At 41.8% G+C, this 25188-nt stretch overlaps 1 protein-coding gene across 1 annotated transcript; it reads left to right on the forward strand.

Annotated features, from left to right (window-relative positions):
- The first annotated feature begins 6826 nt into the window (after window positions 1-6826).
- Window positions 6827-24561, forward strand: SERPINB2 (serpin family B member 2). The gene is made up of 8 exons (NM_001192051.2): window positions 6827-6886; window positions 11103-11282; window positions 15379-15498; window positions 17140-17268; window positions 17905-18022; window positions 21877-22019; window positions 22689-22853; window positions 23380-24561. Exons 2-8 carry the CDS (start codon window positions 11112-11114, stop codon window positions 23782-23784), a joined length of 1251 nt encoding a protein of 416 aa, NP_001178980.1. The 5' UTR covers window positions 6827-6886; window positions 11103-11111; the 3' UTR covers window positions 23785-24561.
- Window positions 24562-25188: the final 627 nt, after the last annotated feature.

The raw sequence follows: 25188 nt of genomic DNA on the forward strand, positions 1-25188 counted from the left end.
GTTTACCCATCTGGCAGGAAGACAGACACTGAATAGTTAACTGCAAGCGTTATTCAATCACAGTTGAACTTGTGTTAAAAAAAAAAAGGACAGGGTATGTCATCTCTAAATTAGAATATTAGAACCGTATTCATAAAGTTGCTTTCTTATTTTGGGTATTTTGCATATTATTTCTACTTTATACATAATTCATTGTAGTGCTACTGGAAAGAAAATGAACACTTCAATATAGATAATTGATAATACATTTCTGATTTTAAAATAAATGCATACCAGTTATAGTACATGTAAAAAATTTCTAAAGTAAATGAAAAAATGATGAACATCTATGAAGCTATAATGCAGAGACATCACTGTTTTCATTTTGACATATTTCCTTCAAGTCATATTTTTGCACATATTAATTATATATAGTTCACATCATACTGTATATTTAATTATATATCCTTCCTTTTTCCACTTAAGATAATCATATACACATTTCCTAGAAAATAAGAAAATGAGAAGGTAAAAGATATTCTGTTCATTTTATTCTTTACTTCCATAGAAGTGATCTGTTCTACAATTGTTACATGTACTATTTCAGGGTCACTGATCTTACCATAAAACCAAATCAAATATATTTTACAATAGTAAGGAATACTTCGTAGAAGCTGTGCTTTTCAAACTAGTATCCTAAGACCTGTTTCACCCTTTGGGTTCTTTCTCTTCCAGACTTCCCAGATTTTTCTTGGTAAAACACCACCTTTTACAGGTTACTTCCCTTCTCCAGGGTGTGCAGTAGGCTGCCTTTAGATGGGGTTTCCCTGGTGGCTTATCGGTAAAGAAACTGCAAGACACATAGGAGATGAAGGCTTCATCCCTGGGTCAGGAAGATCCCCTGGAGAAGGAAATATCAACCCATTCCAGTGTTCCTGCCTGGAAAATTCCATGGACAGAGGAGCCTGGTGGGCTATCATCCATGGGGTTGCGAATAGTCGGACATGACTTAGCAACTGGGCACAAAAGCACACCTTAGATTAGCACTCAGCTCCATCCAGCATTAGAGGCCCCTCTGTGTGATGCTGTCTCCTTTCCTCTCTCCAGCTCCTGGACAATGACTGCTCCAGGCAGACTTTGGACAGCCAGTCAGTGTGCTCCCCACTTTGTAATTTTAGTGTCTTTTCTTTTCAATCTCCATTTTTTAAATTTATCTCAACCCTTTCCTTGCGGTCCTCACACAGTCTCAGTGCTTTCACCTCCTCCCTATGATGCTTCCTGCTTCTGGCGCTATTCAGTTTGGTTCTGAATCATATATTGCCTTTTACAGCTTTCTCCAATTGCTTGGTGAATGTCTTTTTCGGGTGTTGCTCTCATCAAATTGCTCTAATCTAGGCAGGGTGGTGACTTCCACACCTGGACACCAGTGATCACTCTGTTATACCAGCTAACACCATGGGGCACTTGCCATGTAAAGGATAATATGTTAAGTACTTGACAGACAGTAGCTCATTCATTCTTCAGAAAAGTCTGTATCTTTTAGGAATGCTTTTGGCTGCAAACAAGGACCCAAGATGTCTCACAATGCCTAAACAATACAGATTTATTTATTATATACTATGACAGTAACAACAAGAGAAAAAACCAGAGGTAGGTGGTTTCTAGCATTGGCTTAGGAACTCTGAGGTTAGGTTTCTGGTTTGGCATCTCTACAAGTCTTTCTGGCTTCCCTGTGGTTGCGATATGGCTGTAGCATTTTTCGGTATCACACTGTCATACAACCCTGCTCAAAGTTGGGTAGGAGGGGTGGTGTAGAGAACAGGGGGTTCTCTTCACATATCTCCCTCTTATCAGGAAGGAAAAATTTCCCCAGATTTTTCCCAGCAGGCTTCTCCCACATCTCATTGACTAAAACTGGGTTATCTGGCAACAAACAGTACCAGCTGTGGGCCATGTTAGGAAATGTAAGCTCAGAGAAGTTGAGGTATTTGCATAAGATTACCCATTCCAGTATTCTTGCCTGGAGAATCCCCATGGACAGAGGAGCCCGGTGGGTTACAGTCCACAGGGTTGCAGAGTCGGACATGACTGAGTGACTAAGCACAAGGACAGGACGTGCAATTAGCAAATAGCGTCTTTGTTGTTTCATCACTAAGTTGTGTCCAACTCTTCTGCAACCCCAGGGACTGTAAGACCACCAGGCTCCTCTGTCTATGGGATTTCCCAGGCAAGAATACTGGAATGGGTTGCCATTTCTTGCTCCACAGGATCTTCCTGACCCAGGAATCGAACCTGCTTCTCCTTCATAGGCAGGTGTTTTCTTTACTGTCTGAGCCACCAGGGCTTCCCACTAAATGGCAGGAAGAGGATTCAAATCAGACTTTTGTAGTCTGTCAGAATCCACATCTTTGCTCACCACACTATAAGGTCTTTCTAGAGAGTTTAACATCTTATTCAATTCATCAAAAAATATTCAGTACCCACTTGATGCTCAGCACTGTTCTTGCTGCTAAAAGGGAATGAAGTATATAATCTAGTTAGTGACAGAAGCTCAACCTAGATGAAACAGCTGGAACACACAAGGTTAATTAATTAATAATCATACATTTTTATGTTTGCAAGTTCAACTTGAAGGGGCATGGTTCTATGTAGCAGAAATTCACCAAAGTTGGTAGAAGTCAGACTGGACACTATGGAGTGTGAATCAAATCTCACAGCTTTGGTTCAATGGAAATAAAGGTGACTAATGTTCTAGGTATTAATATGCTCACTTTTTTTTCTTTCTTTTAAAAAAAATATTTATTTTAATTGGAGGCTAATTACTTTACAATATTGTCGTGGTTTTTGACATACATTGACATGAATCAGCCATGGGTGTACATGTGTTCCCCATCCTGAACCCTCCTCTCACCTCCCTCCCCATCCCATCCCTCAGGTCATCCCAGTGCACCAGCCCTGAGCACCCTGTCTCATGCATCGAACCTGGACTGGCGATCTGTTTCACATATGATAATATACATGTTTCCATGCTATTCTCTCAAATCATCCCACCCTCGCCTTCTCCCACAGAGTCCAAAAGACTGTTTTATACATCTGTCTCTCCTGCTGTCTCGCATACAGGGTCATTGTTACCATCTTTCTAAATTCCATATATATGTGTTAGTATACTGTATTGGTGTTTTTCTTTCTGACTTACTTCACCTGTATAATAGGCTCCAGTTTCAACCATCTCATTAGAATTGATTCCATGTATTCTTTTTAATGGCTGAGTAATACTCCATTGTGTATATGTACCACAACTTTCTTATCCATTCATCTGCCAATGGACATCTAGGTTGCTTCCATGTCCTGGCTATTATAAACAGTGCTGTGATGAACATTGGGGTACACATGTCTCTTTCAATTCTGGTTTCCTCAGTGTGTACGCCCAGCAGTGGGATTGCTGGGTCATATGGCAGTTCTATTTCCAGGTTTTTAAGGAATCTCCACACTGTTCTCCATAGTGGCTGTACTAGTTTGCATTCCCACCAACAGTGTAAGAGGGTTCCCTTTTCTCCACACCCTCTCCAGCATTTATTGTTTATAGACTTTTGGATAGCAGCCATTCTGACTGGTGTGAGATGGTACCTCATAGTGGTTTTGATTTGCATTTCTCTGATAATGAGTAATGTTGAGCATCTTTTCATGTGTTTATTAGCCATCTGTATGTCTTCTTTGGAGAAATGTCTGTTTAGTTCTTTGGCACATTTTTTGATTGGGTCATTTATTTTTCTGGAATTGAGCTGCAGGAGCTGCTTGTGTATTTTTGAGATTAATTCTTTGTCAGTTGCTTTGTTTGCTATTACTTTCTCCCATTCTGAAGGCTGTCTTTTCACCTTGCTTATAGTTTACTTCATTGTGCAGAAGTCTTTGAGTTTAATTAGGTACCATTTGTTTATTTTTGCTTTTATTTCCATTACTCTGGAAGGGGGGTCATCGAGGATCCTGCTGTGATAATACATTCACTATTGGCTTAGCAGACTGTTGTGCTGCCTATGTGTGGTTAAAAAACAGTTGAACAAATTGGTTGCAGTGTCAGGGGTGCCCTCCAGGGGACTGAGACTGAAAAAAGAGAGAGACCTAGACCACCAGGCAATAGCACCCACTGAATGTTCACTGAGACAGAGAAGTGGCTGAGTGCCAAGGGATGTGAAAATTTATAAAAGGGTTAGTGGCTGCTTGCAAGGTTTCTGTGGTCTAATGGAGAAACAGAGGATTTGAAAGGTCACTCTTGAAGCTCTTTTTCTTTATGTGACCTGAGATCTTCCAGAACTTAATAAACTGAATAATTTGGCTTGTGAAGGCCAGATTCTGAAGAACACACCTATCTCATTGCCCCTTTAATAATAATGAGGCATTTGGGTTAAGTCTGGTGGTTCAGATGATAAAGAATCTGTCTGCGATGCAGGAGACCTGGGTTTGATCCCTGGGTGGGGAAGAGCTTCTGGAGAAGGGAATGGCTACCCACTCCAGTATTCTTTCCTGGAGAATCCCATGGAAAGAGGAGCCTGGTGGTCTGTAGTCCATAGGGTCGCAAAGAGTTGGACACAACTGAGCAACTAACACTTTGGGTTAAGTTAGTCCACTCCTTTTTGACCAGAGACTCACATTAGCAAGAAGAGTTAAAGATAAGTCTGGCTCTGTAGACCACAGCCCAGCTAAGAAGCTCACACAGGGCTCAAACCCACAGACTTGGTTTCAAGGACACTCCAGATTGTCAACACAGCTCTTCAAGTGGAGACATGGGGCTTGCCACACCAGCAGAGAAGAAGCATGGTGCTTTTGCTTCTTTTCATCCTTATCACTTTGGGGATTTCCTATGCATAAAAGTTAAGTGTGCAACTAGAGATGATCATACTAGGTGAAGTAAGTCAGAAAAAGAAAGACTGATACCATATGATATCACTTATGTGTGGAATCTAAAATGTGATGTGAGCGAACATCTGTGAAACAGATTCAGACCTAGTGATCAGACTTGTGGCTGCCAAGCGGGAGAGAGGAGAGGAAGAGGGATGGATTGGGATTTTGGCGCTGGTAGATACAAACTATTACATTTAGAATGGGTATAGAGCCAGGTCTTACTGTATAGCGCAGGGAAAGTACATCCGATCTCCTGGGATAAGCCATAATGGTGTTTGTGTGTGCTCAGTCGTGTCTGACCCTGGTTCCTCTGTCCATAGGATTTTCCAGGCAAGAATACTGGAGTAGAGTGCAATTTCCTACTTCAGGGGATCTTTCTGATCCAGGGATGGAATCTACCTCTATTAGTCTCCTGCATTGGCAGGAGGATTCTTTACCTCTAGTGACACCTGGGAAGCCCATGATAGCAGAATATTAAAAACAACAAGAAAGATGGTAACGGCAACCCTGTATGCGAGACAGCAAAAGAGACACAGATGCATAGAACAGTCTTTTGGACTCTGTGGGAGAGGGAGTGGGGGATGATTTGGGAGAATGGCATTGAAACATGTATAATATCATATGAGAAACAAATCACCAGTCCAGGTTCGATGCAGGATACAGGAAGCTTGGGGCTGGTGCACTGGGATGACCCAGAGGGATGGTATGGGGAGGGAGGTGGGAGGGGCTTCAGGATGGGGAACATGTATACACCCGTGGTGGATGCATATTGATGTATGGCAAAACCAATACAATATTGTAAAGTAAAAAAAAAATTGATTAATTAATTTTAAAAATTTAATAAAAAAATAAAAATTCAACAACAACAACAACTATATATGTGTGTAAAACTGAGTCACTTTGCAGCAGAGATTGGAAGAACATTTTAAAATAACTATACTCCAGTAAAGAAGTAAAGTGAGAAGAAAATCATCTTTACAATGTGTTGCAAACACTTTTCAATAAGCTCTAACAAGATGAACATTTTAAAACTCAGATTCTCTTTCATTATCCGTATCTTTTATCTGTTTTTATCAGATTCCTTTGGCTGTATCTAAAAATTTAGTGATTTTCAGAATCATGATTTTAACATCACAAATTCCAATTAACACCTTTAATTTACTCACTTAAAAATTAACTTAAAGTGCACAATGGATTTTCACTGTTTAACTAAAGATAAGATTTATGTTCTAAAAAATGGCAAATGAAATGTTCTTTGGGTGTGATTTGTGACAGATTAGGGTGGAACTCCGGAGAAGGCAATGGCACCCCACTCCAGTACTCTTGCCTGGAAAATCCCATGGATGGAGGAGCCTGGTGGGCTGCAGTCCATGGGGTCATATAGAGTCGGACACTACTGAAGCGACTTAGCAGCAGCAGCAGCAGGGTGGAACCCAGAATTATTTAGGTAATTATAGCTTGAGAAAATGTAACAGGGTTTAAAATAAAGAATTTATAAGGAAGAAAAGTGTTTTTTTTTCCCTGTTCCCAAAGAATTGTTTGGGGGCTGTCTAGATTCAAAAGAGAAAGGATTCCATTGCTTTTTAAGTATTGCAAAAAGCTCCCAGGCCATTCTTGTCAAAAGATTGAAGAGACATTGTAGAATTTCTTACCAAGAGAGCAAGCTAAAGAGGGGACTGTTGAAACTGGGGCTGACAGATTTTAGCTAATTTTATTTTATTTTATTCATTTTTTTAGATTTTAGCTAATTTTAACAGGCATGTGTAGGTATTGCTAAATTTTAAAGTTTCTGAATGATGTCATCTTCGTAAATGATGCCTTAGCAAATGAGCATTTCTATTCTAATGATGTCCTTCTGAGTAAAATGTTGAATCACTCGAAGGACACAGATAGAGAGAGAAAAAAAATGCCACGTGGGAGGGGCAGAGCTTTATAAAACCGGTCATTGCCATGTCTGAACACTAACAACGCTGAGAAGGCCGTTTCCTGTCAGGCAGAGAAGGACCAGGTATTTCAGCCATTTCCATGTCTCTCTTTGTGAAATAGGGTTTTATTTTGCATACTGGTATTATTAACATAATGAAAATTAAACTGTGGGATGTTTTTAGAGGATGAGTAAAAGTTTAACGGTGTTTTCTTGTTTAGTTGCTTGTTTGAGAATATTTTGGTTCAAGATTTGAATTAAATTAAGTTATACATAATCTTAAATCTCAGAGATCAGCAAATGCCTATGTAACACTCACCAAACCCAAATGTACATTCTAGTTGTGATGTCAGTTTTCCTGAACAGCTTAGAATGTGTGTATCCTTTACCAGTTCTTGTTTGGCACTGAATTTAATGAAAATAGCTAGACCAATTAAAACGTATTTTTTTTAGCAACTGAAAGTAATTTATAAATTGTACATAAATATGATAAAGACAAAAAGAGGACTCAGTTTTCATCTGAAACAACCGGAAATAAAGCAGGAAACTGAGTGGTTCAGTTCAATACCAGAATATACTTATTGAATTTAGTTTGATAATGGTCAATTTAGTGAAAGAGAAAGAACAGCCCAGTTAGTTGCTAGACTGACTGAAGTAATAGTTCAATAAATAATTTAATATCCCATAAACAAATAATTATTCATTATGAAATAAATCAAATACAGAAAAGGCTTTTAATTTTATGGGGGAAAACTTGGTAATTTGGAATGGGATATTTCCTTGAAGTTATTGTTTTCTCTGTGTCGTTAATTTTTCTGGTCAATTTCAAAATATTTACACTGTGTTGCTGCAAAAAAATTCACTTAGAAATGCGACAGCAAACTCGAATCTACCGTTCGATGCCAGTGAGCAGAGGGAGTGTGGCCACGGGCCTGAGCTCCCTGCCGCCTGCGCCAAGTTTCAGCGGCACGTCTGTCAGCTTGCATTTCAGGAGCCAACACAAGCATCACAGAGACCAGCCCCAATGTGATTTTCATCTGTTTGTTCTTCTAAAGATAATATCAAACGTTGCTTAAGAGTATAATACCTAGAAATTGTTGAAGTTGTGTAACTCACCCTAGTGTTAAGAAATTCACAACAGGTGTTTCCTGTTCTGAGAGATTCTGATGTCACTCAGTGGCTTCGATTTTACACGGTCTTAGGCAGATTCCCACTTAAATGTAGGGTGGATGTGTGGTAGAGTCAGAAGACACTGTGTATATATACACACATATATGATATATTCACAGATTTCTACGAATATAAACTTCTCAAACCTTATTTGAAAGGTCTGCAGGGACAGCACTGCTGCTGCTGCTGCTAAGTCGCTTCAGTCGTGTCCGACTCTGTGCGACCCCACAGACGGCAGCCCACCAGGCTCCTGGTCCCTGGGATTCTCCAGGCAAGAACACTGGAGTGGGCTGCCATTTCCTTCTCCAAGGGACGGCACTAGAGCTGGAATTGGAAGCTAGTCTACGCTTTGAAACCAGCTGTGCTGTCAACATCTTCATATTTTCATTGGTATAACAAGAATTACTAGGTTTACCAGCCAAGTAATTATGCAAGGGAAATAAAACAGTGAGGCCGAAGGAATGTGGTAGCTGTGATAGAGACATCACACATTATTTTTTATGTTAAATGCAGTTAATTTCACCTATCTGAAAGATAGAATTTAGACTATTTTAAAAACAAGTAAATATATCTGGAGTGACTTAATTCTGTCCTTACTTTTTAATTTTTTTAACAAAATAGTCACAGTCAACTGGACTTCTAACTTGGCATTAAAACCCCTCACTTTTCATTTGTCTTGACAAATTTTGCTAGTGTCAAAGTGACTGGCTATTCAGGTCATTATAAAGAATTAGGTATAGGAGAAGCCTACATTAACTAGTTAATTAATTAATTGGTCACATGATGCAGCTTGTGGGATCTCAGTTCCCCAGCCAGGGATTGAGCCCGTGCCCTCAGCAATGAAAGTTCCGAGTCTTAAACACTGGATCACTAGGGAATTCCCAGGCTTAAGTTTATTTTTATAGCTCCAATTCTTTATTTTATTGCACACAATAGAGAAATATTTATGCTATTAATTCTCTGTTTTTGAAATGTTTTTGAGAGGAATAATTCATCATAAGGATGATTTTAAAATTGAGAAGGAAGAGGAAACAAATTCCTGAGTCACCCAGGTTAATCTAATCTCAGTGATGAAGCAAGAGAAAAAAGTGATTTTTTGAAACTTAAGCCTTCTAGTAGTATTACAAATTGTCTTCCTTCCTCTTTTTATTTCCTCTTTCTAGCATTTCTCAAACCAGTAACTGGCTGAAACACTTACACGTAGCAGTTAAACATCAGCAGGTGAAGTGTGAGTGACATTGGACAGAGTGGGTTTCTGAAGCTTGAATCCTGAGCTTGAATCCCTGCATCATTACATACAAACTCTGTGACCTTATATATGTCTCAGGATGTAACCTATAGAATAAAGATCAGAATATGTACCTCACATTGATCCTGTGAATATTATAAATTAAAGGAGACAAGAAGGCATGAAAGAGTTTTGGGGACATGTTTTATTTACTTTACTATTTTGTCTTGATAAAATACAATTGGGTGGTATCTCACACGAGAAATTTTGATACAAATGGCAATCACTTTCTTCATGAGAAATGTTTGCAAACTGAGTGTTCACATGACAGCCGTGGACTGGGGAGACGTGAGCCTGGAGGCCCCGCTGGGGGAGCCCAAGGCTGCAGAGAGCCTCCTCCAGGGCCTCCCCCAGCGGCTCCCCAGCCACCGTCCCCAGAAGGTTCCTGTGGAATGATGAGTGTCAGCGTAGCTTGGTATATTTATAGATTCTGGTAATTGCAGGGTGTGTTTGAAGCCTTTGTGAAAGTGTAAGATACAGTCTGTCGGCTAGAACCAGCAGGTACCCACCCACACCTGGGTGTGTCCAAGCGTTTGGCTGCATGCGAGTTTTAGGTCACGGAAGGTGTGTCTGTCATTTATCTTCAGACGGTGGATGGGGTGTGTGTGTTCATGTGTGCGTATGTGAGCTCCATAAATCCAGGACCACTCCTGCAGAGGGACCTGGTGTTGACTGCCCTGCTAGGGGTGGTGGGAGGAGGGGGGCCTTTCCAGCATCCCAGCAATGAGCTGCTCAGCACAGGGGGCGCTTTGGTAGAAAGGCTGTGGTGTGTGAGTGAGTGGAGGGGGTGTAGGAATGGGAGATAGGGCAGTGTGAAATGCTCCCTCTCAAAAGGTGAGTCTAAGCCACTTCTAGAAAGGAGTTTGGCCATCTCCACTGGGGCCAACAAGAGTATGTGTGCATGCGGCATGCATTTGAATATGTGTGTGTTTTCCTCGAGTGTGTGATGGTGATGGTTTAGTCACTAAATCATGTCCATGGACTCTTGCGACCCTGTGGACTGTAGCCTACCAGGCTCCTCTGCCCATGGGATTTCCCAGGCAAGAATACTGGAGTGGGTTGCCGTTTCCTTCTCCAGGGGATCTTCCCGACCCAGGGATCAAATGTGGGTTTCCTGCATTGCAGGTGGTCTCCTGCATTTCAGGTGGATTCTTTACGGACTGAGCCACCAGGGAAGACCCTAGTGTGTGTATCTGTGTGTCTGTACGTGTGATGTGTGTTTGTAGGTACAACACAGAGGTTGAGAGTATGACCCTGAAGGCCATCCACCAACCTGGCTTCAGTCCTGTCCCTTATAGTCGAGTGACATGGGTCACTTTTCTGATTCTATTTGGGCAGTAGTTTTTTCCTTTGTAAGCGCAAGAATAGCAGTGCCTTCCTCACAGGGTTTGTGTGAGGATTAACTGGTTTAGTACAGGTGAAATGTTGAACACAGCATCTGTTGTACAGTTAAGAACTCAATAAGGGCTATTTATTGTTATTGCTGTTATTATCATTATTATGAGGTGGAGGGTCACCATGCATCCCAGGACTGTTCCCTCAATCGCAGGATCAGCTGTGTCATTTGCAGGATCCAGTGCAAAAGGGAAATGCAGGGAGGGCCCTTTGTATAAAGTTACTAAGGAACTGCCGGGTTGTGACAGCAGCGCACTGCACCGAGAGTGGAACCTTTAGTGGCTGCACAGGTCCCAGGGTCACGATGCTGCTGACCCTGTTCAGTTAAAGGAGAACAGAGAGGAAACCCCTGCCCTGTGCAGGGTACAGCCTGTGCTACGCCACTGACATCACTCAAAATGTTGAGTCATCTTTTAGAGCTGTTGCTTTTCCTCGTTTTCCTTCCAGATTGAGACAATGGAAGAACTTTATGTGGCAAATACAATCTTTGCCCTCAATTTCTTCAAGCATCTGGCAAATACAAGCGCCAACACCCAGAATCTCTTCTTCTGTCCCTGGAGCATCTCCTCCACCATGGCCATGGTCTACCTGGGCGCCCGGGGCAATACTGCAGACCAGATAGCCCAAGTGAGTTTCTGTTAAAGTTCCCAGTTGGGACTGAAGGATTCCTGAACTGAATTGCAGAACTGCTCTGATTATATGCTTACAGGATCTGGACTATAACAGTCAGTGGCTAGTGGGATCTTAGTTCCCCCACCAGGGATCGAACCCATGCCCTCAGCAATCATCACAAGCCATTACAACACAAGTTACTTAGATTCAAATATATAAAAGAGCCAAACCACGAAAATCCTCAATGGTAGATATAGTAGAAGGATTATCAGTTTTCTTATCCTGCAACATTAGAAATAGTTAATAGTGACTATATCTGACATCTGATAATGTTTATATTTTTCAAAAGATTTGTCTGCTTTATCTCTTACTGATTTTAAGAGCATCACTGACGGATGGACAGTGGGACTGAAGCACCTTTCTTTGGGTTCCTCTGGTTTCTGCTCTCTCATCTCAGGCTCTTTCCATTTATGAATTCCTAGTAGTGGTTTTAGGAGAGTGCCATGAAGAGAAAAAAACTGTCCCAGAGCTTGGTCTCTGCACTCTGAGGGAGGCACCGAGAGCAACACAACTTCGGAGGGCCTCAGACAACATTTTCCGCCCCGTGAGCTCATGTCAAAAAACGGGGCTGACGGGATGGCCAGTCTTCAAAGTCAAGGTGGTCGGGGGGCCAGCACTGTGGGGTCTTTCTATCAGGGCCTCTGGCTTCCTTCCTTGGTGAATGGACACCAGCTTAGTCAGGGGACCCTTTCACTGGGTCAGGGACTGTGGAAATACATTGACTTACTTCACTTGTACACAGCAGTCATCCTCTGGGATGAAGGTGGTGCTATTAAAGTTCACATGATCCTGTCTTCCCTGGATCCATGAGGAGACGAGGTAATTATATCGTTAAAATTCTTTCCTACTCGTGTGTACAGAGCTCAGCACCGAGTGCTGGGCGTCAAGCTCTGTTTCTCACAAGCGTGGATGCTGTCCTCAGTCACCCTGGAGTTTCCCGTGAGAATCGCACCTGAGTGTGTGGGTACAGGGAGGTGGACAGTCTTCCAGGTACACGGTGACCCACTTAAGGCAGGCCTCATTTGGAGTGGCTCACACAGAGTGTTAGCCAATCTCACTGCAGGAGGAAAAGGGCTGGGAGCTTCTCTCTCTGTTTGTGGCAGTTTGAACATCAAGACTCACAACAAAGCCCAGTTGCTCAATTCTTTGATACCAGCCACATTTTGCAAAATGCCTTCCCCTTTATTTTCTTTGCCTTGAAAAAAAAAAAAAAAAGGCAGTGAACTCCATTAAAAACTTTAGAAAACATCACGGACTTCAATTTTTATTTTTATTTAGTTTTTGGCCGTGCTGTGCGGCATGAGGACTGTTAATTCCCTTCCCCCTGCACTGGAAGCATGGAGTCTTAAGCACTGGACCACTGGGGAAGTCTCCATTTTTTAATGTAAAAGAACCAGAAGCAATTTTTTTCTTTTTTTTTTTTTTTGAGGATAGACGCCATGCTCTAGGTGCTAAAGAGAAAATCTTGATTTTGCTGCCAGAGGAAAATAACTTACTGGTCACTCATGGTACAACGCAGCTTTTCTGTGTTTGGAAAGTATGTTTTGCACGTGGGACAAGAATTTTATATACAGTTTTCTTGTAACTCTGCCACATGGGAAGATTTTAAAATTCAAAGGCAAATTGGCTTAATTCTCTACCAAAAAAAAGAGGAGATGCTTTTTAGTTTGGACATGGAAGCCTGGACTTTGGGGACAGACCTGCCTGTCTTTGGTTGGTGGTTCTGCCACTTACTAGGTGTGTAAATGAAGACATTTAAACACTCTGAGCCTCAGCTTTCTTATTTTTCATTTTATAAGAACAACTTTGTTGAGATATAGTTTACATTTCATAAAATTCACCCATTTAAAGTTTACAATTCAGTAGTTCTTAGTATATTCACAAGAATTGTGCAGCCATCACCACAGTCTAATTTTAGAGTATCTTCTTCTTCCTCAAAGGAATTCTGTATGGTCTATGGCTATACCACCCTGAACCCTCCCAATCTTGGAAGCTAAGCAGGGCTGGGCCTGGTTAGTACTTGGATGGGAGACATTCTGTACCCATAAACTATATTAATTTGATCATACATAATCCAGATTGTTGTTGCTGCTGCTGCTGCTGCTGCTAAGTTGCTTCAGTCATGTCCGACTCTTCCCGACCCCGTGGACTGCAGCCTACCAGGCTCCTCCGTCCACGGGATTTTCTAGGCAAGAGTACTGGAGTGGGGTGCCATTGCCTCCTCTGAATGCGGATTGTTAACCACATATTTTGTACAATAGTTGCAGACCTCTCGAACACCATTTGATAACTCAAAAGAGTCTAGTAGTAACTTTCTTATTTTTAAAATGTAAATGAAAATGTGTATTGGGCAAGATGAGTATGAAGATTAGAGTTAACAGGAGAGGCATGTGGTAGAACTAATTGTTTTCATAGCTGATACTTACAATGCCCCAGCCAGGCACCTTGCTGAGAATGTTTTATGAATTTATCCACAGAATACAAAATCCTGTGAGGTAGGTGCTCTGATTACCATATTAACTTTACAGATGAGAAAATCAGGGCAGGAAGAGGCTGCCCACATTTGGGAACTGGTATAGCTGGTAAGGCTGGAACGGTTGCAGGGGAAAAAGGAGCAAATAGAATAAATAGATACTCTCTTTCAGAGTACAGGCAATGTGAGATTTGCAGGAGTATTTTTACCCAGCTCTTTATCTTTAGGATAAGGCCACAGACCGGCCTGGGCCAGGCCAGCTCTCTGGGCAGGATGCCTGCCTCAGCCTGGCTCAGGACCATGACACACACCCCACACCTGCAAGGACTCTTGCCATGACTCGAGTGGGCTTCAGTGCTGCCCAGAGACCCCAGCTTATGGGTCAACTTCCTTAAAAGGTAGGACAACCAGAGAAGCTCTTACACAAAGTATTCCTCCCTTTTACAGTGTCAGTCAGACTGCTTTTCAGAGAGTATTAGGTAGGAACTTATAATATATGATCTAAAGAGCAGAGAAAGACCCCAGAAATCCTAACACCTCTCCTTCCAGCCTAGAAATCCACCATCTGCTGGGCAAGGTTGCCTTCCCTTCCTTGGCAGAGCCTCCACCATCAATGCTTTACCAATAAGTTCCTCCCTGCCTGGGGCCCCATGGCGCTGGGACCGAAAGGATGCTGGAGATGGGGGTGGGAGGGTGTCAGGGTCAGGTGGAGGAATCTACTGTACTGGGGGAGGGGGCTTGAGGCACCTTCCTGGGCCAGTCTGCACCTGCCAGTTTCACTGTTAGCTGGACCTGCCACTTACAACATAAAGAAATTCACATTGGGATGTCTTGGTGGTCCAGTGGCTAAGACTCTGTGCTCCCAACACAAGGGGACCTGGATCTGATCCCTGGTCGGGGAACATGTGGAAACTAAAGACCCTGCATGCTGCAACTAAAGATGCTGCCTGCCGCAACTAAGACCATGGGCAGCTAAATAAATACATAGATGCAAATAAATATTTAAAAAAGGAATTCATATTGTCATCTGACCCCTGCCATCTTCCCCCAACATGGACAGAAGTGAGGGATTTCTTTATGTGTAGATAATGTATGTGCAGATGTTTTAGGTGATCCTCAGTAATACTGAGCACCCTGTTTTTGTGCTTAAGCTAGCAGTGGCTGCTAATGGTTAACAGTCTAGAAGGGTATAATGTGTAAGGCCACTGAACAGAGAGATACAGGGTCAGGCGTTAGCCTTATTACTTCCTTCAAAATACTGGGATGTTTTCAAGGAAGTTTATGAGTTGGGTGATAATTTAGATAATTTAATTAAAAGATTATAAATCATCTCATTATATTTTTTTTGGTCAAAATGGCCAGTATTTGAATTAGTATAAAATAACTCATGCTAATTCCCATGAAGGGAATTTCATGGACTGACACATATTACACTTGAAGAGCATCTGTGCTTTGTGCCCAGACACAAAGGCAGGGAACTTGACGTAGGACCACTAGGAGGTACTTGACAGCCATTGGTTTAAAAGTTAAATAATGCAGCAGAAAAATGTACCAAATTTTCTCGAATTCCAATTGTAGGTGCTTCAGTTTAACCAAGTTGGAGTCCACAGAGGCACCCCAGTGACCCCACGGAGCCTCAGCAGTTGTAATTTCTCACAGCAGATCCAGAGGGGCACCTATCCTGATGCTATTTTGCAGGTATCTGACTCATCCATTCCTAGTTCTTTTGTATTTTGTTTCCAGAAACTTCTTGTCTTAAAGTCACAATATTAGGGAAGGAACCTAGTACAACTTCCACCTTTCATAGGAAGAAAATTAAGACTCACAGTCCTTGAGTAAATATCTTACAGTCACTCTCATAGGGAAGGGCAGACCTGGGGTAGAATCCATGCTTTATGACTTCCAGGTCAAGACTGTTTGTAAATTCTGTCACATTACTCTGCCATTAGTTGGGTATGTATAATTCATTCTAAAGCCACGGTAGAGACTCCTACTATACAGATGTGTGAACGCAGATTTCCAGAGTAAGGGGTGACAAGTAATTGAGGAATGGAGGTGGCCAGGCCTGGTGACTTCAGAAGAGGTCACTGACCTTCATGTATCCTTTATCTCCTCTCTCCCTATCTATCTAGGGCTTCCCCAATGGCTCAGTGGTAAATAATCTGCCTGCAATGCAGGAGACGCAGGTTCAGTCCCTGGATAAGATGATTCCCTGGAGAGGAAATGGCAACCCACTCCAGTATTCTTGCCTGAAAAATCCCATGGACAGAGGAGCTTGGCGGATTACAGTTCAAAGAGTCACAAAGAGTTGGACCCAACTGAGCGACTGATCACAAGCACACATCTATCTATCTATCTATCTACCTACTGTCATCATTATGATCATCATCTACTATCTATCTATCTTCCTTCTCTCTCCCTATCTGTGGATCTATCATCATCATTATTAACAAAAGAACAGCACCAATCTATCCACCTATTTATCATCATTATTGTGATCATCATCTACTCTCTATCTATCTACCATCCATTCATCTAGTCAATCTCAAGTTAGTATATTTTCCCAGTACTCCACTTCCTTAAACACTATTCAGCTACATGATAAGAGCCTGGTGTAGATGGGCTCCTACTGGTAAATAACTTCCACAATCACACTCTGATTTAGGTCCTCTCACAGGTTCCTTCTTAGGGATGCTGATGCTCCATCTCTCTGTCACTCAGGGAATTACAGACTCAAGATGATGAGAGGGCCTCTTCAAAAGGCGATTCTGCCAGGCCTGAGTGGACAGCTGATGGTCCATCTTCAGGGCTCTGACCTCAGCTTCACCCAGCCACTGCTGTGACTAAGCCCTGTGTCTGTCATCATGCTCGCAAACTTCAGGTTGGGGATTGGAATTCCCCTCGATTTTATGTTTTCTAAACTCCAGATTCCATTGCACAGACAACCCCTTAATTATGCCAAAGGACTTGTAGAAGTTATATAAACTTTTAAAAGAACATTTCTAAGGTAACATTTTAATATAATAAAAATTGCTTAGAGACTATAGCTTAGGTAAGTATCAAAGGAGCCTGACTTTTTCTAGGATCTCAGTTCTGTTACAGATAAATCCAATCCTATGGGCAGAGAAAAATCTGAAACAAGTCAAAAATTATCTGATAAGTTTTAATGTACTATATCCATATCAAAATTATTTCCTGAGTTACCTCTAAAGTGCCAGAAAAAAAAGTATATTGTAATACAGCATTTTATTGATATCCTAGAAAAAATACTATTGCTTAAGAAATATCTTGTTTAGAAGTCCTGAGTTATATAAATTGAATCTCTCCTTTCCTTTTAAGGCACAAGCTGCGGGGGTAATCCATTCATCCTTCCATTCTCTCAGCAACACTATCAACGTGTCCATGGGGGAGTATTTATTGGAAAGTGCCAATAAACTGTTTGGAGAGAAATCTGCAAGATTCAAGGAAGTGAGTGAAACCTGCGATCTAAATGGCAGGGTCCCAAACTTGCAGGAAGATCACTTTCAAAGCTGTTTTCTCTGATTCATTCCCAGAGGGTGAGAATTCCACTCAGGCTCGCAAGGCTCCCCGAGGCCATGGGACACGATCCAACACAGGCATGCTTGTGTTCCCTCTGTGGGTGTTACCTATTTCTACTGTAAAAACCCCACATGGAAAGTCACAAGTCAGGAGGTGCGCACAGGTGCTCCCAGAACCACTAACCCCACGCCCAGCCTCTCCGTCTCCATTCAGTGTTCATTGCGCAAAGTATGCAGGAGAACAAAGGCAGTCGGGACTGGATTGGGGGCGTCAAGAGAGCACATAATCAGCTCCCAGCCAACCTCCCCTGTACCCTGCTTCAGGCTCCCCAGTCTTGACAGGAAACCTGTAATTTACAAATACACCACAGATGGTTGGATATCCCGGAGGAGGGCATGGCAGCCCACTCCAGTATTCTTGGCTGGAGATTTCCATGGACAGAGGAGCCTAACGGGCTACAGTCCACGGGGTCACAGAGTTGGACACAACTGAGCAGCTAACACTTTCACTTTCACTTGTTGTGTATATTCTAAGTAATCTTGTCACTGTTTTTTCGCTTTAAAGGAATACATGCAACTCTCCAAGAGATATTACTCTACAGAACCGCAGGCAGTTGACTTCCTAGAATGTGCAGAAGATGCCAGAAAACAGATTAATTCCTGGGTCAAGACTCAAACCAAAGGTAAAACCAAGAAATAGTTTCTGCTCTTCTTTCCACGTAGAAAACTCTGATGTGTGTGTGTGTGTGTGTGTGTGTTTAAAATCCTTGAACTTAGCACTTACTCCTAATCTTAGTTATTTTGGCTAATGTAACCTGATTCTTGTTGAGCTTTGTGGTGTTTTAAGTGAGAAAAACGGAGAAGGCAATGGCACCCCACTCCAGTACTCTTGCCTGGAAAATCCCATGGACGAGGGAGCTTGGTGGGCTGCAGTCCATGGGGTCTCGAAGAGTCAGACACGACTGAGTGACTTCACTTTCAGTTTTCACTTTCATGCATTGGAGAAGGAAATGGCAGCCCACTCCAGTGTTCTTGCCTGGAGAATCCCAGGGACGGGGGAGCCTGGTGGGGCTGCCGTCTGTGGGGTTGCACAGAGTCAGACACGACTGAAGCGACTTAGCAGCAGCAAGTGAGAAAAAAATAATCAAAGTCTACTAATAGAAGATATATATTCAGTAATCTGGTTTGGATTATTACTGAATAGAATATAAGAAGAGGCAGATCTTTTCTAATTTAGGAAATATCAGTATTGAAATAATTGTGACTTTATGTTCACTGCAAACAAAAACAAAGAAAAAAGGAACAATATTCAACTGAGTAATTAATGTGAGAATATGGGCAATGGAAAAAGGAGGGATCACAAAATTTTAGCTCTTTCTTCTGTTTCACCATCCAGAGTCAGTATGCTGTCCAGTTCTTTCAGTCTCCCTTTTCATCTCCTGTTAACCGTCTAAGCTACTTCTACCTGTATTACGCGTGTCCTCAGTTTCTAACTGCCTCATCCAAGATCCCACTATCTGTTCCTGGTGCAGCTGGGGTTTCCTCTTCTTCTGAGCCTTAGTCTAATTCTGGAATTCTTCAAATTAACGTTTAAAGAGTTTGATAACTTAATGCAGAAAACATATTTTCACGTATCTCCTATGCTTATTTATTTACTTTTAAATACATTTTTGGAGAAGGCGATGGCACCCCACTCCAGTACTCTTGCCTGGAAAATCCCATGGATGGAGGAGCCTGGTGGGCTGCAGTCTGTGGGATCGCTAGGAGTCAGACACGACTGAGCGACTTCACTTTCACTTTTCACTTGCATGCATTGAAGAAGGAAATGGCAACCCACTCCAGTGTTCTTGTCTGGAGAATCCCAGGGACGGTGGAGCCTGGTGGGCTGCCGTCTCTGGGGTCTCACAGAGTCGGACACAACTGAAGTGACTTACCAGCAGCAGCAGCAAATACATTTTTATTTGGCTGTGTTGGGTCACAGTTGTGGCATGTGAAATCTAGTTTCCTGACCAGGGATTGAACCTGGGCCCCCCAGCGTTGGCAGCATGGAATCTGAGCCACTGGACTACTAGGGAAGTCCCTGCCTCCTATGTTTAAAACATCATTTCAAACCATAGTGCGCTATCCTCGTTTCTTAGCTACCATAATAGAAAAAGCACTTGTATTAAGTTCTGTAGAATTGAAAAAAGAATTATTGTTCCTCTAAAAACAGTTGGCCTACTTTAGTTCTTCATTTCTAGATTTTTAAATTACTGCTCTGAAAGATTGATGTACCACTGACAAAAAGGAAGCAGAGAAAGTGAAGATTTAACAAAAATGAAAGTCAAAGCAGATTGCAAAATCAAAGAGATGCATGAAAGCTTTGCTTTTTTGAGAACAGCAAGAATTTCTCTTCTTCTAAGCATTTGTGGTGAATGGCTATAAATCAATCAGTGAAACTGCAAAAATGCCAAATAGTCATTTAGACTGATTGTTTTACCAATTTTTATAGTAATTTGAGAAAATTTTCTTTTTTCCTTGTTATGATCAAATATTATGTGTCACAAAGTTAAATAAAGTCCCAGTAGATTTCCAAGTGGTAACCAGGAGTTTTAATTGCTAGGGGTTATACTGAATGACGGAGAAGGCAATGGCACCCCACTCCAGTACTCTTGCCTGGAAAATCCCATGGATGGAGGAGCCTGGAAGGCTGCAGTCCATGGGGTTGCTGAGGGTCGGACAGAACTGAGTGACTTCACTTTCACTTTTCACTTTCATGCATCGGGGAAGGAAATGGTAACCCACTCCAGTGTTCTTGCCTGGAGAATCCCAGGGACAGGGAAGCCTGGTGGGCTGCCTTCTATGGGGTCGCACAGAGTTGGACACAACTGAAGTGACTTAGCATAGCATAGCAAGCATACTGAATGAAGATATTGAATAACTGTACTGAAACTGGTCAGACTACAGTGACCTTTTTGCTTCAGTCCTGTATCTGTCAGCAGAAATGGAAGACAGTGGAGTTCTGAGCAGCTCCCAAGCACTGTGACCTTGGAAGGATTACTAAGATCTCACTACGGTGTCCGTTTGTGTTGCTGTTCAGTTGCTAAGTCACATCCAACTCTTTGCCGCCCCATGAACTGCAGCAAGCCAGGCTTCCCTGTCCCTCACTATCTCCTGCAGATTACTCAGACTCATGCCCATTGAGTCAGTGATGCCATAGAACCATCTCATCCTCTGTTGCTGCCTTCTCCTCTTGCTCTCAGTCTTTCCAGCATCAGGGTCTTTTCCAATGAGTTGACTCTTCCCAGCAGGTGGCCAAAGTATTGGAGCTTCAGCTTCAGTATCAGTCCTTCCAGCGAATATTCAAGGTTGATTTCCTATTGTGTAAAATGACACTAATAATACTCCCTTATTGGAATGGTTGTGAGGAGTAAATAGAATAATGTGGTTGAAATATTGCAGAGCAGGTATTCACTATAAATGGGCTGTTTCTTAAACCAACTTTAAAAAAAACCACACACTCAGATATTATCACTTCTGGGAACTTTCTTGGACTCAGTCATTCATTCCCTTCTCTGTGTTGTTACAGTTCTCTGCATTATTCATCTCTCTTAATAGAACTCACCGCACTTTCTTTCCTGAATGATTTAGAATGTCTCTTCCAATATTCTAAGCCCGCCCCACCCCCAGGACAATTTTTCCTTTATTACTTCATGAATCTGTGCTATTCCTGATATAGGTGCAGCACAACTTCCAAAACACTGTGTTTGGATGAATCAATGAGTTAGACCTATGGGCTGTCTAGACCAGACCTACAAGGGCCTACTGACACACAGGCAAATGCACTATTAAATGCCTTGGTAGAGTCAGTCGCTCAGTCGTGCCCGACTCTTTGCGATCCCATGGACTGTAGCCAGCCAGGCTCCTCTGCCCATGAAATTCTCCAGGCAAGAATACTGGAGTGGGTTGCAATTCTCTTCTCCAAGGGATCTTCACCATCCAGGGACTGAACTCGGGTCTTCTGCATTGCTGGCAGATTCTTTACTATCTGAGCCACTAGGGAAGCCCATTATATTCCTTGAGTCTCTTTTTCACTCCCATCTGAATGAACTAACTTCATATAACTATAAAACTTTGAGAAAACAGTATAAAAGGAATTAAAAACTTTCTGGGACTTCTCTGGCAGTCCAGGGGTTAAGACTCTGTGCTCTCAAAGCAAGGGACGCAGGTTCAGTTTCTGGTCAGAGGAATAAGATCCTGCATGCAGCACAAAGAAAAAAAAATTAAAAGAAACTTAAAATTTTTTCCCAAGTCTAATAGCAATTCTAAATCTTAATTACATTACTTCTTCATTTGCTTTTGAATTTTGCAAACCTGAAAAAGTTTTACTTATGTTTTAAATAAATTAAGAGAAAAATTTGAATGTGAATATCAACATCTCTGCGGAGTTTGATAAATGTGGATGCTAAGCTTGATGGTGACTCAAAAGATTCAAGAAATCATAATGACTTCGTAATTGTTAATCATGAAACATAAGCATATATCATATTTTCTGTAGGCAAAATCCCAAACTTGTTACCTGAAGGTTCTGTTGATGCAGACACCAAGATGGTCCTGGTGAATGCTATCTACTTCAAAGGAAAATGGAAGACTCCATTTCAGAAGAAACTAAAGGGGCTTTATCCTTTCCATGTGAACTCGGTATGAGACAATGAAAATAAAACAGATTTTCTTAATATATATTTTAGGGTCTTTGACAAAATAGAAAAAGAAAAATTGGGACCACTCATTGATATGATTTGCTATTAATAGTTATAAGTTATACACACTGGATAGTTGATTGACTCTTTCAGGTTACTGAATAGCACTTAGTAATTTTCTGAGAGGTCATATGAGTAATGGTAAAGACCATGGGCTTTATAATTACACAATCTTGGACTCATATGTAGGCTGTACCAACTATGATGTTAGTTGTGGTTCATACACTCCTTTTTTTGATCTGTGAAACTAGGATGATAATATCCAACTCAAAATGTTGTTGTAAAGATTCAAAGAGATTTTGCAGAGTACTTGACCCCTAGTAGGTCCTGAACAAATGTTTTAGTATTTAATTATAATTGTCCATCTTATTACTAATGGGCATAATCTTGAAAAAACAAAATAGATCAGAATCACTGTGAGAATATACAAATAATAAATTTTTATTTTTAAAATATATTTTGATGTTTTTGACAAATTTCAAAACTAATTTTTAATTAAAAAAATCTATTTCTTTAGCATGAAAGAAGAACCCATTCTCTTTTGTGTCTGATTGTAAATCTTTTGACATCTTACTATCAACTTTCATATTTTACTTTTTAATTACTTTAGACTCAGCACAAATCAGTAGAGATGATGTTCCTGCATGAAAAGCTAAACATTGGATACATAGCAGACCTGAAGGTCCAGATTCTAGAACTCCCATATGCTGGAGAGGTCAGTATGTTCCTGCTGCTTCCAGATGGAATTGCTGAATCCTCTACGGGCTTGGAGTTGGTAAGAATTCCAACTTCCGTTGTTTTAAACGCTGGGGCTAAACTCGCCTTTGCACATGTCTGCTGCTGCTGTTGCTATTTAGTTGCTAAATCACGTCCGACTCTTTGAGACCCCCTGGACTTCAGCCTGCCATACTCCTCTGTCCTTGGGATTTCCCAGGCAAGATTACTGGAGCAGGTAGCCATTTCCTCTCCAGGGGATCTTCCTGACCCAAGGATCAAACCCCCCACGGTGGATTTTTTTTTATCACTGAGTCACCTGGGAAGCCCTTGCACATGCCCACATCTGAGGAAATGGTGTGCAGTTTGAATATGTGAACTTGTTTGAGACAAATTGTGCCAGGTTTCCCAGTAATTCAGAAGCCTTAAACACATCTCGTATATGCTATCTTCTTGGAAAATTTTTACCTATTAAATTTTAATATCACCTACTTTACTTTAATGTAGTAAAGTCATTGGTTGTCAGCATTAGAGGTTGTTGTCTTTCTCTGCTAAGCACTCAGTGGTTTTATGTTTTGGATTCACAGCTGGAGAGTGAAATCACCCCTGACAAACTCAGCAAGTGGCTCAGCGAGGACACCATGGGTGAGGATGACGTGGAGGTGTACATCCCCAGGTTCAAACTGGAAGAGCGTTATGGACTCAAGACCATTCTCACGGGCATGGGCATGGGCGATGCCTTCAGCCAAGGCCGAGCCAATTTCTCAGGCATGTCAGAAAAGAATGACCTGTTTCTGTCTGAAGTGTTTCATCAAGCTTCTGTGGATGTGAACGAGGAGGGCACTGAGGCTGCTGCCGGCACTGGGGCCATCGTAACAGGGAGAACAGGCCACGGAGGTCCGCAGTTCGTGGCAGACCATCCTTTCCTCTTCTTTATTGTGCACAAGATAACCAAGAGCATTCTCTTTTGGGGTAGATTTGCATCACCCTAAATTGAAAGTTTCCGTTTCTGCACAGGAATTTATAATATGAGGTATAAGCCTCAGGATTTCTGCAAGTGCCAAATCTTTAGAGACCTCTGCATGTTTCTGCTTTTCTGAACTTCTGTTACACACTAACTAGAAACACAGACATAGCGTGACATCTGTCAATCATAACATTACCCGCCCCCTGCCATTAATCATTTGGCCTCCTAAAATGGGATGATATGTCATTAAGCTCTTTCTTACTCTCAGTTTATTTTATAGCATTAACTTTTACTGTATTATTTATTGTTTTATATACTTTTTTTTAAATTATGGTCACTGTCTACTGAAGCCAGTTATCACTTATTTTTCTTTCTAAGGAAATATATGTATTTGTGGGCTTCCCTGGTGGCTCAGAGGGTGAAGAATCCACCTGCAATGCAGGATACCTGAGTTCGATCCCTGGGTCGGGAAGATCCCCTGGAGAAGGGAATGGCTACCCACTTCAGTTTTCTTGCCTGGAGAATGCCATGGACAGAGGAGCCTAGTAGGCTACAGTCCATGGGGTTGCAAAAAGTGAGACACGACTTAGTGGCTAAGCATGCAGGCATATGTATTTGTTCTTATAATTAAGGATAAGTAGGTGGCCTTCCATGCCCTTTTGTAATAGAAACCTAGAAGAAAGCATTGAACAACAGGGAAATGTATATTGTGTGCATTTCTAGCATTATGTATCCCATACACGTGGCTGTAACTTACATAAGGTTGCAAAAATATAGAAAATAAACCTATTTTCACAAACCATTTGTTTGTTCACATTATATTAGGTCTTTAGATTATAAGATCTGGTTATCTTGTTTCTCAGAAATCAGGCATCACGGCTCATTTGTGAGAACCAAGTAAACAGAATAAGAGAGCCAAGGGAATAAACAACTGCTTTGCAAGGGGCCCCAGTGTTGGGGGTGGAATGGAGTTGTGTGAAAAATTGATTAGAACTGCTTTCTCACAGCAGCAAAAAGTATAGCAATTCAAAAGGATAGCTTGGGTCAGAGTCCTCTGGGGACCCCTGTGTTCAAATCAGGACATCAGGAATAAACACTGAGTCTAGTGGTGCAGACATAGCATCAAGGTCAACTCGCTGAGTGCATTGAGAGAGAGAGAGTTCAGAGGGGTAGAGAAGAGCTGGGCACAAGGGTGGAAGGAAAACATAAGCTGACTTCTTTTAAGTGTGTTTGCTTCAAATAGCACTGAATACTTCTGAGTGGATCAGCAGCACATAAAAACATAATTTAAGTCCTGAGAAATAAGGAAGATCTGAGGTTTAGGGAGTTTGACCTGGCTACAGAAGTGTGGCTGGTCCTGAAAATGCATTCCAGGCACTGCCCTCTTTATGATGAAATCCAGGGATGGGTGACCCACTGAAGCATCATG

Source organism: Bos taurus, chromosome 24, assembly GCF_002263795.3.
Source record: "Bos taurus isolate L1 Dominette 01449 registration number 42190680 breed Hereford chromosome 24, ARS-UCD2.0, whole genome shotgun sequence".
Classification (NCBI taxonomy): domain Eukaryota; kingdom Metazoa; phylum Chordata; class Mammalia; order Artiodactyla; family Bovidae; genus Bos; species Bos taurus.